This window comes from Pongo abelii, chromosome 1, assembly GCF_028885655.2.
Source record: "Pongo abelii isolate AG06213 chromosome 1, NHGRI_mPonAbe1-v2.0_pri, whole genome shotgun sequence".
In the NCBI taxonomy this organism is placed as follows: Eukaryota; Metazoa; Chordata; class Mammalia; order Primates; family Hominidae; genus Pongo; species Pongo abelii.
This window is the reverse complement of record NC_071985.2, coordinates 21,813,064-21,825,487: the sequence shown is the minus strand read 5'-3', so window position 1 is coordinate 21,825,487 and position 12,424 is coordinate 21,813,064. Positions and strand designations below refer to the sequence as shown.

The 12,424-nt window shown below is 50.8% G+C and overlaps 1 protein-coding gene and 1 pseudogene across 5 annotated transcripts in view; both read left to right on the top strand.

Moving 5' to 3' along the window:
• The window catches only part of SNAP47 (synaptosome associated protein 47), a 52,635-nt gene extending 44,187 nt beyond the window's left edge, over positions 1-8,448 (top strand). For 4 of the 5 annotated variants that reach the window (XM_024248246.3, XM_024248242.2, XM_009236948.3 and 1 more), the window contains exon 5: positions 7,749-8,448. In XM_024248246.3, the coding sequence (XP_024104014.2) occupies positions 7,749-7,895 (147 nt within the window). In that variant the 3' untranslated portion in view covers positions 7,896-8,448. Of the gene's footprint in view, positions 1-3,024; positions 7,192-7,748 lie in introns of those variants that run through there. The other variant, XM_024248252.3, reaches the window with a different exon arrangement.
• On the top strand, positions 4,828-7,742 carry LOC103889712 (uncharacterized; annotated as a pseudogene).
• Positions 8,449-12,424: the final 3,976 nt, after the last annotated feature.

Below are 12,424 nucleotides of genomic sequence, written 5' to 3'. Positions count from 1 at the left end.
ATTTATTCTTCTGTGTGTCCAGATCGAGTTTTTCCCAACACCATTAGGTAAACCAGCTGTTCTTTCCCCATTGAATGGTCTTGACACCCTTGTTGAAAATCCGTTAGCCATAGATAATATGAGTTTATCTCTCTGGTTTCTCACTTAATTCCATTTTGCGGTCTAATGTCACTGTTTTGATTACTGTAGCTTTGTAGTAAGGTTTTTTGTATTTTTTATTTTGAGACAGGGTCTCACTCTGTCTCCCAGGCTGGAGTGCAGTGGCATGATCTCGGTTCACTGCAACCTCTGCCTCCCGGGCTCAGGTGATTCTCCCACCTCAGCCTCCGAAGTAGTTGGGACTATAGGTGTGCACCACCACGTCCAGCTAATTTTTTTTTTTTTTTTTTCTTTTTGTAGACATGGAGTCTCCCTATGTTGCCCAGGCTGGTCTTGAACTCCTGGGCTCAAGCAGCCTTCCCTTCTCAGCCTCCCAAAGTGCTGAGATTATGGGCATGAGCCACTGTGCTTGGCCAAAAAAAAGTTTCAAAAGTAAAAAATAAAATAAGTTAAAAAGAGAAAACAGCATATAGGATAAGAATATAAAGAAAAATTATTCTGGCATGGCTATATAGTGTTTGTGTTTGAAATTTTATTACAGAAGAGTCAGAGTTAAAAGAAATCGTAGTTTGTAATATACAAAAGTTAAAGGAAGCTAAGGCTCACCTATTACTTAAGAAAGACTTTTTAAAATAAATTTAGTGGAGCCTTAGTGCGCAGTGTTGATAAAGTCCACAGTAGTGTTCAGTCATGCCTAAGCCTTCACGCTCACTCACCACACACCCAGGGCCGCGTCCAGTCCTGCCAGCCCTGCTCACGGGAAGCGCCCTACACTGCGTGCCATTTTGTATCTTTATGCTGCACGTTTACTGCACCTTCTCCACGTTTAGATGTGCAGGTGGTTAGCGTGGTGCTCCAGCTACTTGTGCTGCTTGGTGCTGTGGTGTGCCGTGCAGGCCTGCAGCTTGGGGGGGTGTGCCCCGCTACACAGCCGGGCACTGTAGGCACTGCCCCCTCGGTGTGTGTATGTGTGCTCTAGCGTTGTCCCATGATGAGACCCCGAGCCATGGTTCCTCAGGATGCATCCACATCATTAGGCAGCACATGACTATTTTAGTATATCATGCTTTTGTTTTCATTCATCTCAAAGAATTTACTAATTTCCCTTCCATCACCTGTTGGTTGTTTAATTTGTAAACACTTCAGTTTGCCGTGTTGCTAGCTTCCCTCTGCTGTGGTTGGAGGAGACACCTGCTGTGGATCCATCTCTCTAGGCTTGTTGAGGGCTGCCTCCCAGTCCGTGGCCCATTTCCCAGCCTGTGGCCCATGGAGGCATCTGGTGCAGAGGAGAATGTGCTCCTGCGGTTGTAGGTGGGGCGCTCTGCACTGGTCTCCTGGGCCATGGGTTTATAGTGCTGTGCAGGCTGCCTGTTTCTGTATAGATCCTCTGCTTAGCTGCTGTGTTCATTTTGACACGTTTGCTAGCCTTTAAATGTGGTCAGCAGGTATTATGCAGTCTTGGTTCAGGCTGGGAAGTGGGTTTGTGCAGCTGTTGACACCATGTGTTGAAGGATGAAAGAGCAATGCCGGAGGCAGGTTCACTGAGCCAGGTGTCACCCACCGGGAGAATGAGGCTGCAGAGTGGCCCTCAATGGCAGGGGTCAGCACTGTGGCTGCTTCGAGCTGTGTGTCACAGCCCTGAGTGTTGGGCCCTGTTCCTGTCCCCTCCATGCACAGCGGTGTCCCACCTCGAGGTGTAGGTGAGAGGCAAGGGGGATAGGGCCGCAGTGCGCAGGGCAGAGCATGAGGTGCCTGGCAAGTTGGGAGCAGACTCATTGGCCACAGCTCTGGCCGTGTTGGTTCAGGCTGGGAAGTGGGTTTTGTGGGGCTGTGGCCGACCCCTTGGAAGAGCCACATTTTAGTGCATTTTCAGTTTGTTTCCTATTTTGAGGGTACCACTGAGGTTCTTCCACGTGTGTGATGCACCTTCAGTGGCACTCAGTTCACATTCACTGAACACTTTAGTGAGGATTCATCATCCCTCAAGCACTTGGCTCTCTTAATGGGAATCTCCATCCGTGGTCTAGGAGCAGGGAGCGCTCTTGGGCAGGACAATCCAGTCCAGGCCCAGCTCCTTGCTCTGCATGGCGTTTCCTGTGCACGCCTGGAGTGAGCTCAGCTGGCCCAGCTGAATCAAAGTCCCCTCTGAGCAGCAAGGCCGCCGTGCTCATTGCCTCGACCCACCGCCGCGGGGGCGTCCTGAGGAGGGGGGCCCTGTGTCGCCCCCCTGCTAGTGCACAGACCACCTTGGCCTCCAGGAATGCAGCGGAGGGGACTTGGGCGGGCCGCAGGGTGGTCTGCGAGTGCCGAGTGTGACAGATCGCAGCAGAGAGTGTTCTTTACGGCCTCCAGAGCTTGGCTGCGGTGACAGCCAATTTTCCCCCTTTACGTTCTCTGCAGCATATTAATGGCCCCAACTGGTAGAACTATTTTGAGTTGTAGACAGCTTGATTTATCCCAGCTCTGTTCTTAAATGGTTGCTAATTTCTCACTGCAAGAAAATTCACAGTTCCTCAGTGAGTCAGCTTAATGACATGGCCAGGGCAGCCCAGCTAACAGCAGACTGCTCTCGGTGCTTGGCTTGGTATGGTGATGTGCCGCACTCCGGCGTCGCGAGGCAAGCCAGAGCAGACATGTCCCGTGGGACACAAGAGCCGATGTCCCGCAGAGTTTGGAGGCTCAAGGCCCTGCATGTCTCTGGAGCACCGTCTTCCCAGGCTGCCGGTGGCAGCGAACGCACAGGCCCTGGACGTCTTCAGGCCCCCAGCACTCAGCCTTGCCCTAATGGTGCGCGCATGGACACACAGCTGCTTTGTAGGTGGGCCCACCCTACTTCATTAGGCTATTTTTCCATATTTATTTTTTGCCTTTATAAACAAAATGGAAATGGTGAGAACGCTAAACGCTCTCGTCTTTGCTCTGCAGGGCTTCTGGCCTATGTTGCTGTCAACCCAGACAGTGTTGGTGATGCTTTGCTCCGAGTCTGCAGGAGCTTTGTGGAGACAGAGACTTTCCTAGCAGGGCAGCAAACAGAAGCTTTTCTTCCAGAACAGCCTTTGCTCAGGGCATGAGGGAGCCGGCCAGGCCCACAGTGCCCAGGGCATCCTCCTCACGGATGTGTTGGAGGAAAGTGGCTTTGGTGCTATCCTGGGGGACCATGGCCATAAGCTGGCAGTGTCAGCCACATTCAGTTGCACTTCTTTGTTTAGGTTGTGCCTCTTGCTGCCTGCCTGAGTCACCTAGGGCTGCTCCCCTTCCTGGCTCTGACGCCCTCAGCGGGTCCCACAAGCCGCTCAGGACCGCAGAGTCCGGGCATGGGTCTGGCCAGGCATCCACTGATGCTGTAAGCTACAGCTTCTCTTAGGAACACTTCTCCCAGGTCCGGCTCACAGGTATGCCCCAGGGCCAGCCTGGATTGTACTGTCCTTCAAGCACTCCTTGCTCTATTTCTTTGAAGTTTATAAAAGTTTGTTTCCCCCAAAACCCAAAGTACTTTTCATCAGGTAGTTTCTGTGGAGGTCAAACTGGCTGGAAGGAAGGCTGGTTCCTGGGTTTCTTTACTCATGTAGCAGGGACTCAAGGAAGTCTGATTTGCACCTCGCCTCTGACTCAGAGCCCATGAAAGTTCCTGTATGAGGCCACTGGCTGCCCCGGAGCTGACAGCATCCTGCACAATGGCTAGATGGCTTGTCACCCCAGGCCACAGAGGAACAACTGTTTCTAGGGTTTGGCCAGACTTCACATTCTCCATTCTTTCCATCCCTGTTATGTGGAATGCACACGATGCCATGTAATTACTTCAGTCCCTTCTTAAAGGAAAAAGAATCTGAACCCACACTCCAGGACACTAGCAGTTTGAAGGTTCACTCAGGAATGTTCTTTGTCTGCAGACCTAGCAGCTGTACAGATTGCTCTTGTGTTTTTGCACTATTAACTTCAAGTGCAATTTTGGCAGGCAGGCCCAGGGTCTCAACAGGCTATTTTGAATGAGTTCTCTTTTAAGGCCTTCAACGTGGTGAGACATTTTCAAATCAAAAAGTACAGCAGGAGCCAGCCTTTATTTTGTCTGTGTACACAATAAAATATTCCGCTTCTATAGGCAGATCAGCTGGTCTTAGTCACAAATAAATTGTGCTTAATAGGCAAAAACCTAAACTATAGAAATTTTTGCTATTCCCACTGCTTTCTTATGCACTAGAAAAAGGCATGAATTCGGTGTCTTTTTTTTTTAAAAAAAAAGTTATTTTATTTTCTTCTTTATATTCTGGAGAGATGTCATAGACAATATTTTTAGGTTGAGAATAATTGTACATACTCATGGGTTACGTAGTGAAGTTTTCCATACATGAAACATAAAGTGATCACATCACACCAGGGTCACTAGCACAGCCAGCATCTTGGGCACGCGCCACTCAGCCTTGCAGGGAAGGTGGTGGGCAGGGGTGCCGGGCTGCCTGGGTCTGTTGGAGATGACCCTGGGGGTCAGGCGTCATGTGGGGAAGATAGTGAACGGGAGTGTGGGGCTGTCGGGGTCTGTGTGGAGGTGGCCTCAGGTGGACGGGCTTCATGCCTCCCTGTGGTCCTGATGTCCATGTGGCTCCTGATCCCTGAGTTGTTGCGGGTCTCTGCTGGGCCTTGCTGTAGGTAGTATAACCTTCATGGCGGCTTGCTAGGACTGTATATACAAGAAGAATATGATGTACGTTTAATAATTATTGGCATTGATGTATGTCAAATGGTACTCTGTGTCTATTGGGTTCAGTACAGTATTTTATTTTTTTCCCTATCATTTTTACCTTTGAACATCTGGGTCAGGGTTAGACAGATTTAATACGGCATATTCAGCTACTCTTAGTGTCATCCTGCCGAAGACACTCCAGTCAGAGAGCCAGAGCAGGTCCTGGCCCAGCCTCCCTTGGATGTCCCAGGGCCCTGCCACCACCTGTAAGGGGTACAGGACTTCTGGCGGTGACCTGGGATGTGACCTGGGTCATGCCCCACAGCATCTCTATGTGCAATGAGTGTATCCTCAGGACCGGGGGCAGGTCACCCTGTCTGTGAAACAGATAAAATGTGCCACATTCTTAGAACAATGTCAGCTTACATTGCATATCCAATAACTCAGCTTTCATTCAGGATAGCTATGGGATGGTAAAAACAGAAGACGAAGTTGTGTATGTACTTTAATCTCAAATTTGAGTTTATTCGCAAGAGTGTATGGACATAGCCAGATATGGGTGATGGGGGAAAAAGCCAGATAGGGGTGTGCTCGTGTCACTGATGGTGCCAGCCTAACAGTGGTCTGGATTATGGGCAGATTTTGTTTTATTCCTTAACTTCTCTCATGTTTCCTGGTTTTCTACATGCGGTTATTAACAGAAAAGACAAATAGTGGTGTCTCCTGATAGCACTGCACGCCGTGGTCATGGAGAGGGCAGAGCTGATGCAGGGGCTGCTGGGAGGCATTGGAGCTGTGGGTCCTGGCAGGGGCTTGGGCCATCTCCCCAGCCGTCAGCTCACGGGAGCCCTGTGGCCCTGAAGGACATTTAAATTCTAAATACACTTAAATCACATTTTAGTATGGTTGATGAGGGACATAGGGACTGAGACCAGATCCCGAGCGGATCCATGTCCCTGGCTTCCAGGAGGCCTCCTCACAGGATGTGGGCACAGGGACAGTGTGATTGTGCAGCCCGGCCATCCCTTCCAAGGGCTGTGCCTGCTGGTTCCAGCAATGCCCTCAGGATCACACTGACAGCAGCAGCAGGTGAGAAGGGGGCGGGTTAGCAGAGCCAGCGAGGGGTGGGCTGAGGCTTTCTTCCCTCTCACAGCATAATTTGGGTGTGGGCCACGTGAGATCATGGGCCAGGCGGTGGAAAAGACCTCCTGTGTGAGGTCATCTGCCCGTCCTCCTGGAGCCACTGACCCCACCATATACTTTCCAGAGCCCCATCCAGAGATCTAAGTCATGACTCAACAGATGGAGTTTCTGCCAGCTCCCGAGGGTGCAGAAGCCCTGCTGTCTGGGACTGGGGCTCTAGTCAGGCATTTATTCATCTGTCTTATGACAAAGATCTCAGCAGGAAGGCCGGGTTTGGAAAGGGACATGTGGCTCATTTCACCTCTGCCGTGTGCCTGTGAGTGACCTCAGCCCCCACCTCCCTGTGCTGTCTGCAGAGGGGCTGGGCACCCGGCCGGGGAAGGGCTCCTTCTGCAACACAGCAGCCACTCTGGCCGGGCCCTTTCTGGTTTTCACAGCTTGTTCGCATTTGTGATCTCATGTGAGCCACACCATTCAGTGGAGGGAACTGGATCTGACCAGCTGGCCCTCTGTCCTGGCCGCCTCCATACTGTTTCTCACGGGTCAGACGAAGGCCGGACCATAGGCGGGGGCATTGCTTGTGACCCTGAATCCCAAGCTGCATGTGCCCCACCGCTGGCCACCCTGCTGAGGAGCACTGAATCCCCTGCCCTGGCTGCCCAACCCCGCAGGACGCTGAGCCTCCCGCCATGTCACTGGGCGGAGCGTGGGGAGGCTGCTCCCCCAGGGCTCAGGTGTGCTGTTCCTAGAGGCAACCAGAGGAGCTGTAGGGGCCCCCCTCAAGATCACCACCCCCTAGACCCTGGGTGGTCACTGCCGGTCAGCTGGTGGGGACACAGCACTGACGGTTCCTTCTCCTGACCTAAGCAGTGATCCAGAACTTTCCCTGAAAGAGGACATGGACATTTGTTGCAAGTGGTGGGTCACTCAAGTTTCCTTTCCAGTGTATTCTTCTCCATTGTCAGGTGGGCATATGAGGCTTCTAGACCTAGGTTGAGTGTGTAAAGCAGCGCTTCACAGTGTGGTTCACCTTCCTAGATTCATAGAACACAGCTCATTAAGCCACAGACATAGCACCAGCTCAGCCCTCAGCTCATCGCCCCCGCTGCACCCAGGGGACACATCTCTGTGCTAGCATTCCTGGGGCGGTCCACCCCATCCAGCCTTCCCCCTCCACACCTGCCTGGCCCTGCATGCCTCCAGCTTCTGCACCTGCTGGGCTAGGGACCATCTCCCACACCCCCACGGTGCTGGCTGCCCTCCACCGTATGGAGAGTTTCATTCTGTCATTTGCATTGTGCATGAAACATCTCACACTTAGAGACAAGAGAAGGGGGTTGTGTTTGTTTTTAATCCTGCTTTCTCACTCCAGTCTGCAGTTAGGGACCCACATGCAGACAGGTCATGAGCATAGTGGCTGGGTGAGAGCTGGGACTCAAATCCGAGCTGCCTGCCCAGGTCCCCAGCTGCCCCACTGTGGGCAGGAATTCCACACCCACATGCAACGCTCCCACAAGGTCAGCCAAACAGAGCACTCCGCAGCCTGGAGATGGCAGGCCAGGGTGTGGCCACTGCACCAGGCAGGAGGTGGGGGCAGGCAGCTGGCAGGAGGTGGGGCGGGCACCTCATCTCACCAGGCCTGTACTGGCAGAGGCAGAGCCATGACCTGACCCTGGTGCTGGGCTGCCGGCTCCCTCCCGCTGGCTCGCAGATGGCGTCACCCACGTGGTCACGCAAAGGCTCTTGGGTGTGTGAGACGGAGAGATGTTGTCTGTGCCAGGGTTTGCAGAGATGGCAGCCTCTGCTGTGATCTTGTGCTTCTCCCCAGATCCTGAGGAGGATGAAGGGGCTGGCCCTGGAGGCCGAAAGTGAGCTGGAGAGACAAGACGAAGCCCTGGATGGCGTCGCAGCGGCTGTGGACAGAGCAACCTTGACCATCGACAAGCACAACAGGCGGATGAAGAGGCTGACCTAGGGGCAGAGCGTCCCTGCATTCCTGTCTCGCCCTGCACATCCCCCTGAGATGGAGGGCTGGGAGGCAGTGCCAGGGCTGCAGAGGCCTATGGCCCTCCGGGGTGGTCTTCCTCTGGATGGGGCTGCTACTGTGGGGCCGCTTCTGCACCAGGGGCCTCCCCAGGTGTGCACCATGCCTGCCCCCTACTCGGCTGTCCCTGTTGCTGGGCGGGACCTGGCCACATGTTCTGCAGATGCTGCAGAAGTGTGGACCATGGTGGGACCCCAAGGACACTTGGCACAGGCCTGGAAGAGGCCGCCCTCGTCTTGTCTTGGCTCCCTTTCACGGACAGACCGGCCTTCTTAGCTGTACTATAAATTTGTGAGTGAAGTTAGAGCCCAGCTCACTGAGCCAGCTCACTTTGAGGGCATCCTATAAACACCCAACTGTTCTTTTATCATCTCAGTTTTAGCCAAAAGTGAAATTAGCATGACTGCATCTTTCAAACAAAAATATTGATTTCTGCTTTTATGGCCCTGTTTCCATCCAGAAATAAAGAGAAATGCTGGCGTTAGAGTGGTTTTTGAAGATGGGTGCCAGTGTTTCCACCTGGTGCCTTGTGTCTGGGTCAGCGGCCACTCCCTCAGAGGCCCTGGGGTAGGTGAGCATGGCCTCTGGCGGGACTGCGCATCACATTGCGGGTGGTGCCCCTTTGCCATGCTGCTTCCAGATGCCCCGTGCAGGTCTGCAAGGAAGGGTGCGGGCACATGGGAGGCAAGGCCCAGGATGGTACCACGGCCCAGCCTGTGGGGCCTCCATGCTGGTGCACCCAATGCCCAGTGGTGCTGCCTTCCCAGGGCTGCTCAGTGAGCCTCACACACAGGGGCCCTCGCAGCTCTGCAGCCAGAAGCCCCACATTGAGCTATCCCGGGCATGCTCCCTCCAGAGGTTCTGGGGAGGACCCTGCATGGCCTCTTTCAGCTCCCTGTGGCTCAGGTGCGTGGCTGCACACTCCAGTCTCCACCCGTCCTCTTCTGGCCAGCTCCCCATCTGTGCATCTCAAGTCCCCCTCCCCTTTCTCTTAGAGGGTCGCCTGCTACGGGTCCAGGGCCCAATCTAATCCAGGATGGCCTGGTCTCGATGTCACTCACTGAGGGTGTCTGCTAAGACCCCAGTTCCACAGGAGGTCCTGCTCTGAGGCTCCAGCTGGACTAGGGGCTGCAGTGCCAGCCGCCAGAGCCAGTGCAGGTGCCTGGCAGGAAAACTGGGAAGCAGCCTCTCTAGAAAGCCACAGCCCAGGGAGCTCTGATTTTTTTTTTTTTTTTTTTTTTTTTGAGAGGGAGTTTCACTCTTGTTGCCCAGGCTGGAGTGCAATGGCATGATCTCAGCTCACCGCAACCTCCACCTCCCAGGTTCAAGCGATTCTCCTGCCTCAGCCTCCCGAGTAGCTGGGATTACAGGCATGCGCCACCACACCCGGCTAACTTTGTATTTTCAGTAGAGATGGGGTTTCTCCATGTTGGTCAGGCTGGTCTCAACCTCTCGACCTCAAGTGATCCGCCTGCCTCAGCCTCCCACAGTGCTGGGATTACAGGCGTGAGCCACTGCGCCCCGCACTCTGATGTTATTTTTTGTTTGATTTGGGAAATTGTCTTCTGCTCTCTTTTTCTTATTTGGTTTATACTTAGCAGCCTGCAGAAGGAGACCTTGCCCTGTCCCCTCTGGGGTCCTTCCACTAAGGCCACAGATGAGTGAGTGCTCCCAGCCTGTCTGGACACCCCAAGGAGGCCAGTGTTGGCCCTCAAGCCCAGCCCAAGGCATGTGGACACCATGGCCCCTCCCTCCTCTCAGTGCTGGGAGCCGGCAGCAAGAGCTCACCATGCCTGCAGCCACCGTGCAGACCCCTATCAAGCCTGGAGGAGGCTGCACCCTGTCCTCAGGACCTCACAGTGTGAGTGGGGTCTCCTCTGTCCCTGACCCCTCGCTGTTCTCAGGACTTCACAGTGTGGGTAGGGTCTCCCCTGTCCCTGACCCCTCACTCATCAGGACCTCACAGTGTGGGTGGGGTCTCCCCTGTCCCTGACCTCTCACTGTCAGCAAGTCCTTGCAATATCAGGTGAGGTCTTTTGTGTCACTTGACCATTCCTCGTCCACTGGACCTCAAAACTAACATGATATACAGTAGTAAGAATGTAGAAACTTTCCCACTAAAATCACGACCAAGGCCCATACATCTGCTCTCACCACCTTCTTTCAGCACTTTAAGCTCTAACAGATGGAACAAGGCAAGAAAAGGAAGTTAAAGTTTAGTGATACTGAAAGAAGAAACAAACTCTCTTTGTTCACAAATGACATTTTCCAGGTAGAAAGTGTAAAAAGGGATCAAGAAAACACCCTAGAATAATGAACAACTATTCAAGATTTCAAAATATACAAAAGTTAACCACTTTCCTATATACCAACAATGGATGAATGGGTTTGAAGTTAAAAACAAAGCACTTCTACTTTAGCACCCCCAAACAATAAAATACTTAGGTACAAGTCTAAAAAAAGTGTACTCTTTATGTATATATGAGAAAAACTACAAAACCCTGATGAACAAAAGAAGAATCAAATAAATGGAGAAAAATTCCATGTTTATGGATAAGAAGACTCAGTATTTTCAACATGTTTGTTCCTTCCAGCTTGATCTATAGATTCAATGCAATCTCAATCAAAATCCCTGCAAGTTATTTTGTGGATATTAACAAATGATCCTAAAGTTTATATGGAGAGGCAAAAGACGCAGAATAATCAATTCAATACTGAAGGAGAGGAGGAGAGTTGGAGGACTGACACTACATGACTAGAAGACTTACTAGAAAGCTGCAGTTACCAAACCGGTGTGTTATTGGTAAAAGGAGGGACAAATAATAGAACAGATTAGAGGACCCAGAAATAGACCCATATAAATATAGTTAACTCATCTTCTAAGAAGATTCAAAGGCACCACAATGCAGAAAAGACCGTCTTTTCAACAATGGTGCTGGGACAACTAGACGTCCGCATGTGCAAAAGAAATCAAACACAGACCCTACACCCTAAACAGAAATTAATGAAAAGGAGCTGGGCGCGGTGGCTCATGCCTGTAATCCCAGCACTTTGGGAAGCCAAGGCAGGTGGATCACTTGAGGTCAGGAGTTCGAGACCAGCCTGGCCAACATGGTGAAACTCTGTCTCTACTAAAAATACAAAATTAGCTGGGCATGATGGCAAGCACCTGTGATCCCAGCTACTCGGGAGGCTGAGGCAGGAGAATTGCTTGAACCTGGGAGGCGGAGGTGAGAAGATCGTGCCACTGCACTCCACCTTGGGTGACAGGGTGAGATTCCATCTCAAAAAAAAAAAAAATTTATTCAAAGGGATCATAGACCTAAAAGTAAAATGCAAACTAGAAATGTCCTGGAATATATCATAGGAGAAAATGTAGGTTACCTTAGGTACGATGATAGCTTATAAATTTTTTTCACTCATTTAATTGTTAATATCTGTGGGTACATAATAGGTATTTATGGGGCACATGAGATGTTTTGATACAGGCACGCAGTGTGTAATAATCACATCAGGGTAAATGGGGTATCCATCACCTCAAGCATTTGTCCTTTTTTACAAACAATCCAATTATACTCTTTTAGTTATTTTTAATATACAATTTATTGACTGTAGTCACCCTGTTGTACTGTCAAATCAAAGGGCATATTTCTTCTTTCTAACTGTATTTTTGTACCCATTAACCATCCTTGCCTCCTCCCCAAACCCCCACTTACCCTTCCCAGCCTCTGGTAACGATCCTTCTACTCTGTATCTCCATGAATTTGATTGTTTTAATTTTCCACAAAGAAGTGAGAACATGTGAGGTTTCTCTATCTGTATTTGGTTTATTTCACTTAACATAATGATCTCCAGTTCCATCTATGTTGTTGCAAATGAGAGGATCTCATTCTTTTTATGGCCAAATAGTGCTCCATTGTGTGTATGTGTATATACTTTCTTTATCCATTGGTCTGTTGATGGACCCTTGGGTTGCTTCCAAATCTTGGCTATTGTGAACCCTGCTGCAACAAACATGGGAGTGCAGATACCTCTTTGATATACTGACTTCCTTTCTTTTGGGTATATACCCAGCAGTGGGACTGTTGGATAATATGGTAGCTCTCTTTTTAGTTTTTTGAGGAACCTCCAAACTGTTTTCCCTAGTGGTTAATTGGTGGCTAATTTACATTCCCTTGGTAATGGCTTTTTAGATATAGCATAATAACAGAGCCATGATCCATGAAACAATAAGTTGACAAGCTGGACTTTATTAAAATTTAAAACTTAATGCTCTGCAAATGACACTGTCAAGAGAATGAAATGACAAGCCACAGACTGGGAGAAAATATTTGCAAAAGACGTCTGACACAGGACTTCATCCAAAATAGAAAAAGAACTCTTGAAGCCAGGCCTGGCTCCCAACAACTCAGGGGGCTGAGACGGGGGAGGATCCTTTGAGGCCGTAAGTTTGAGACCAG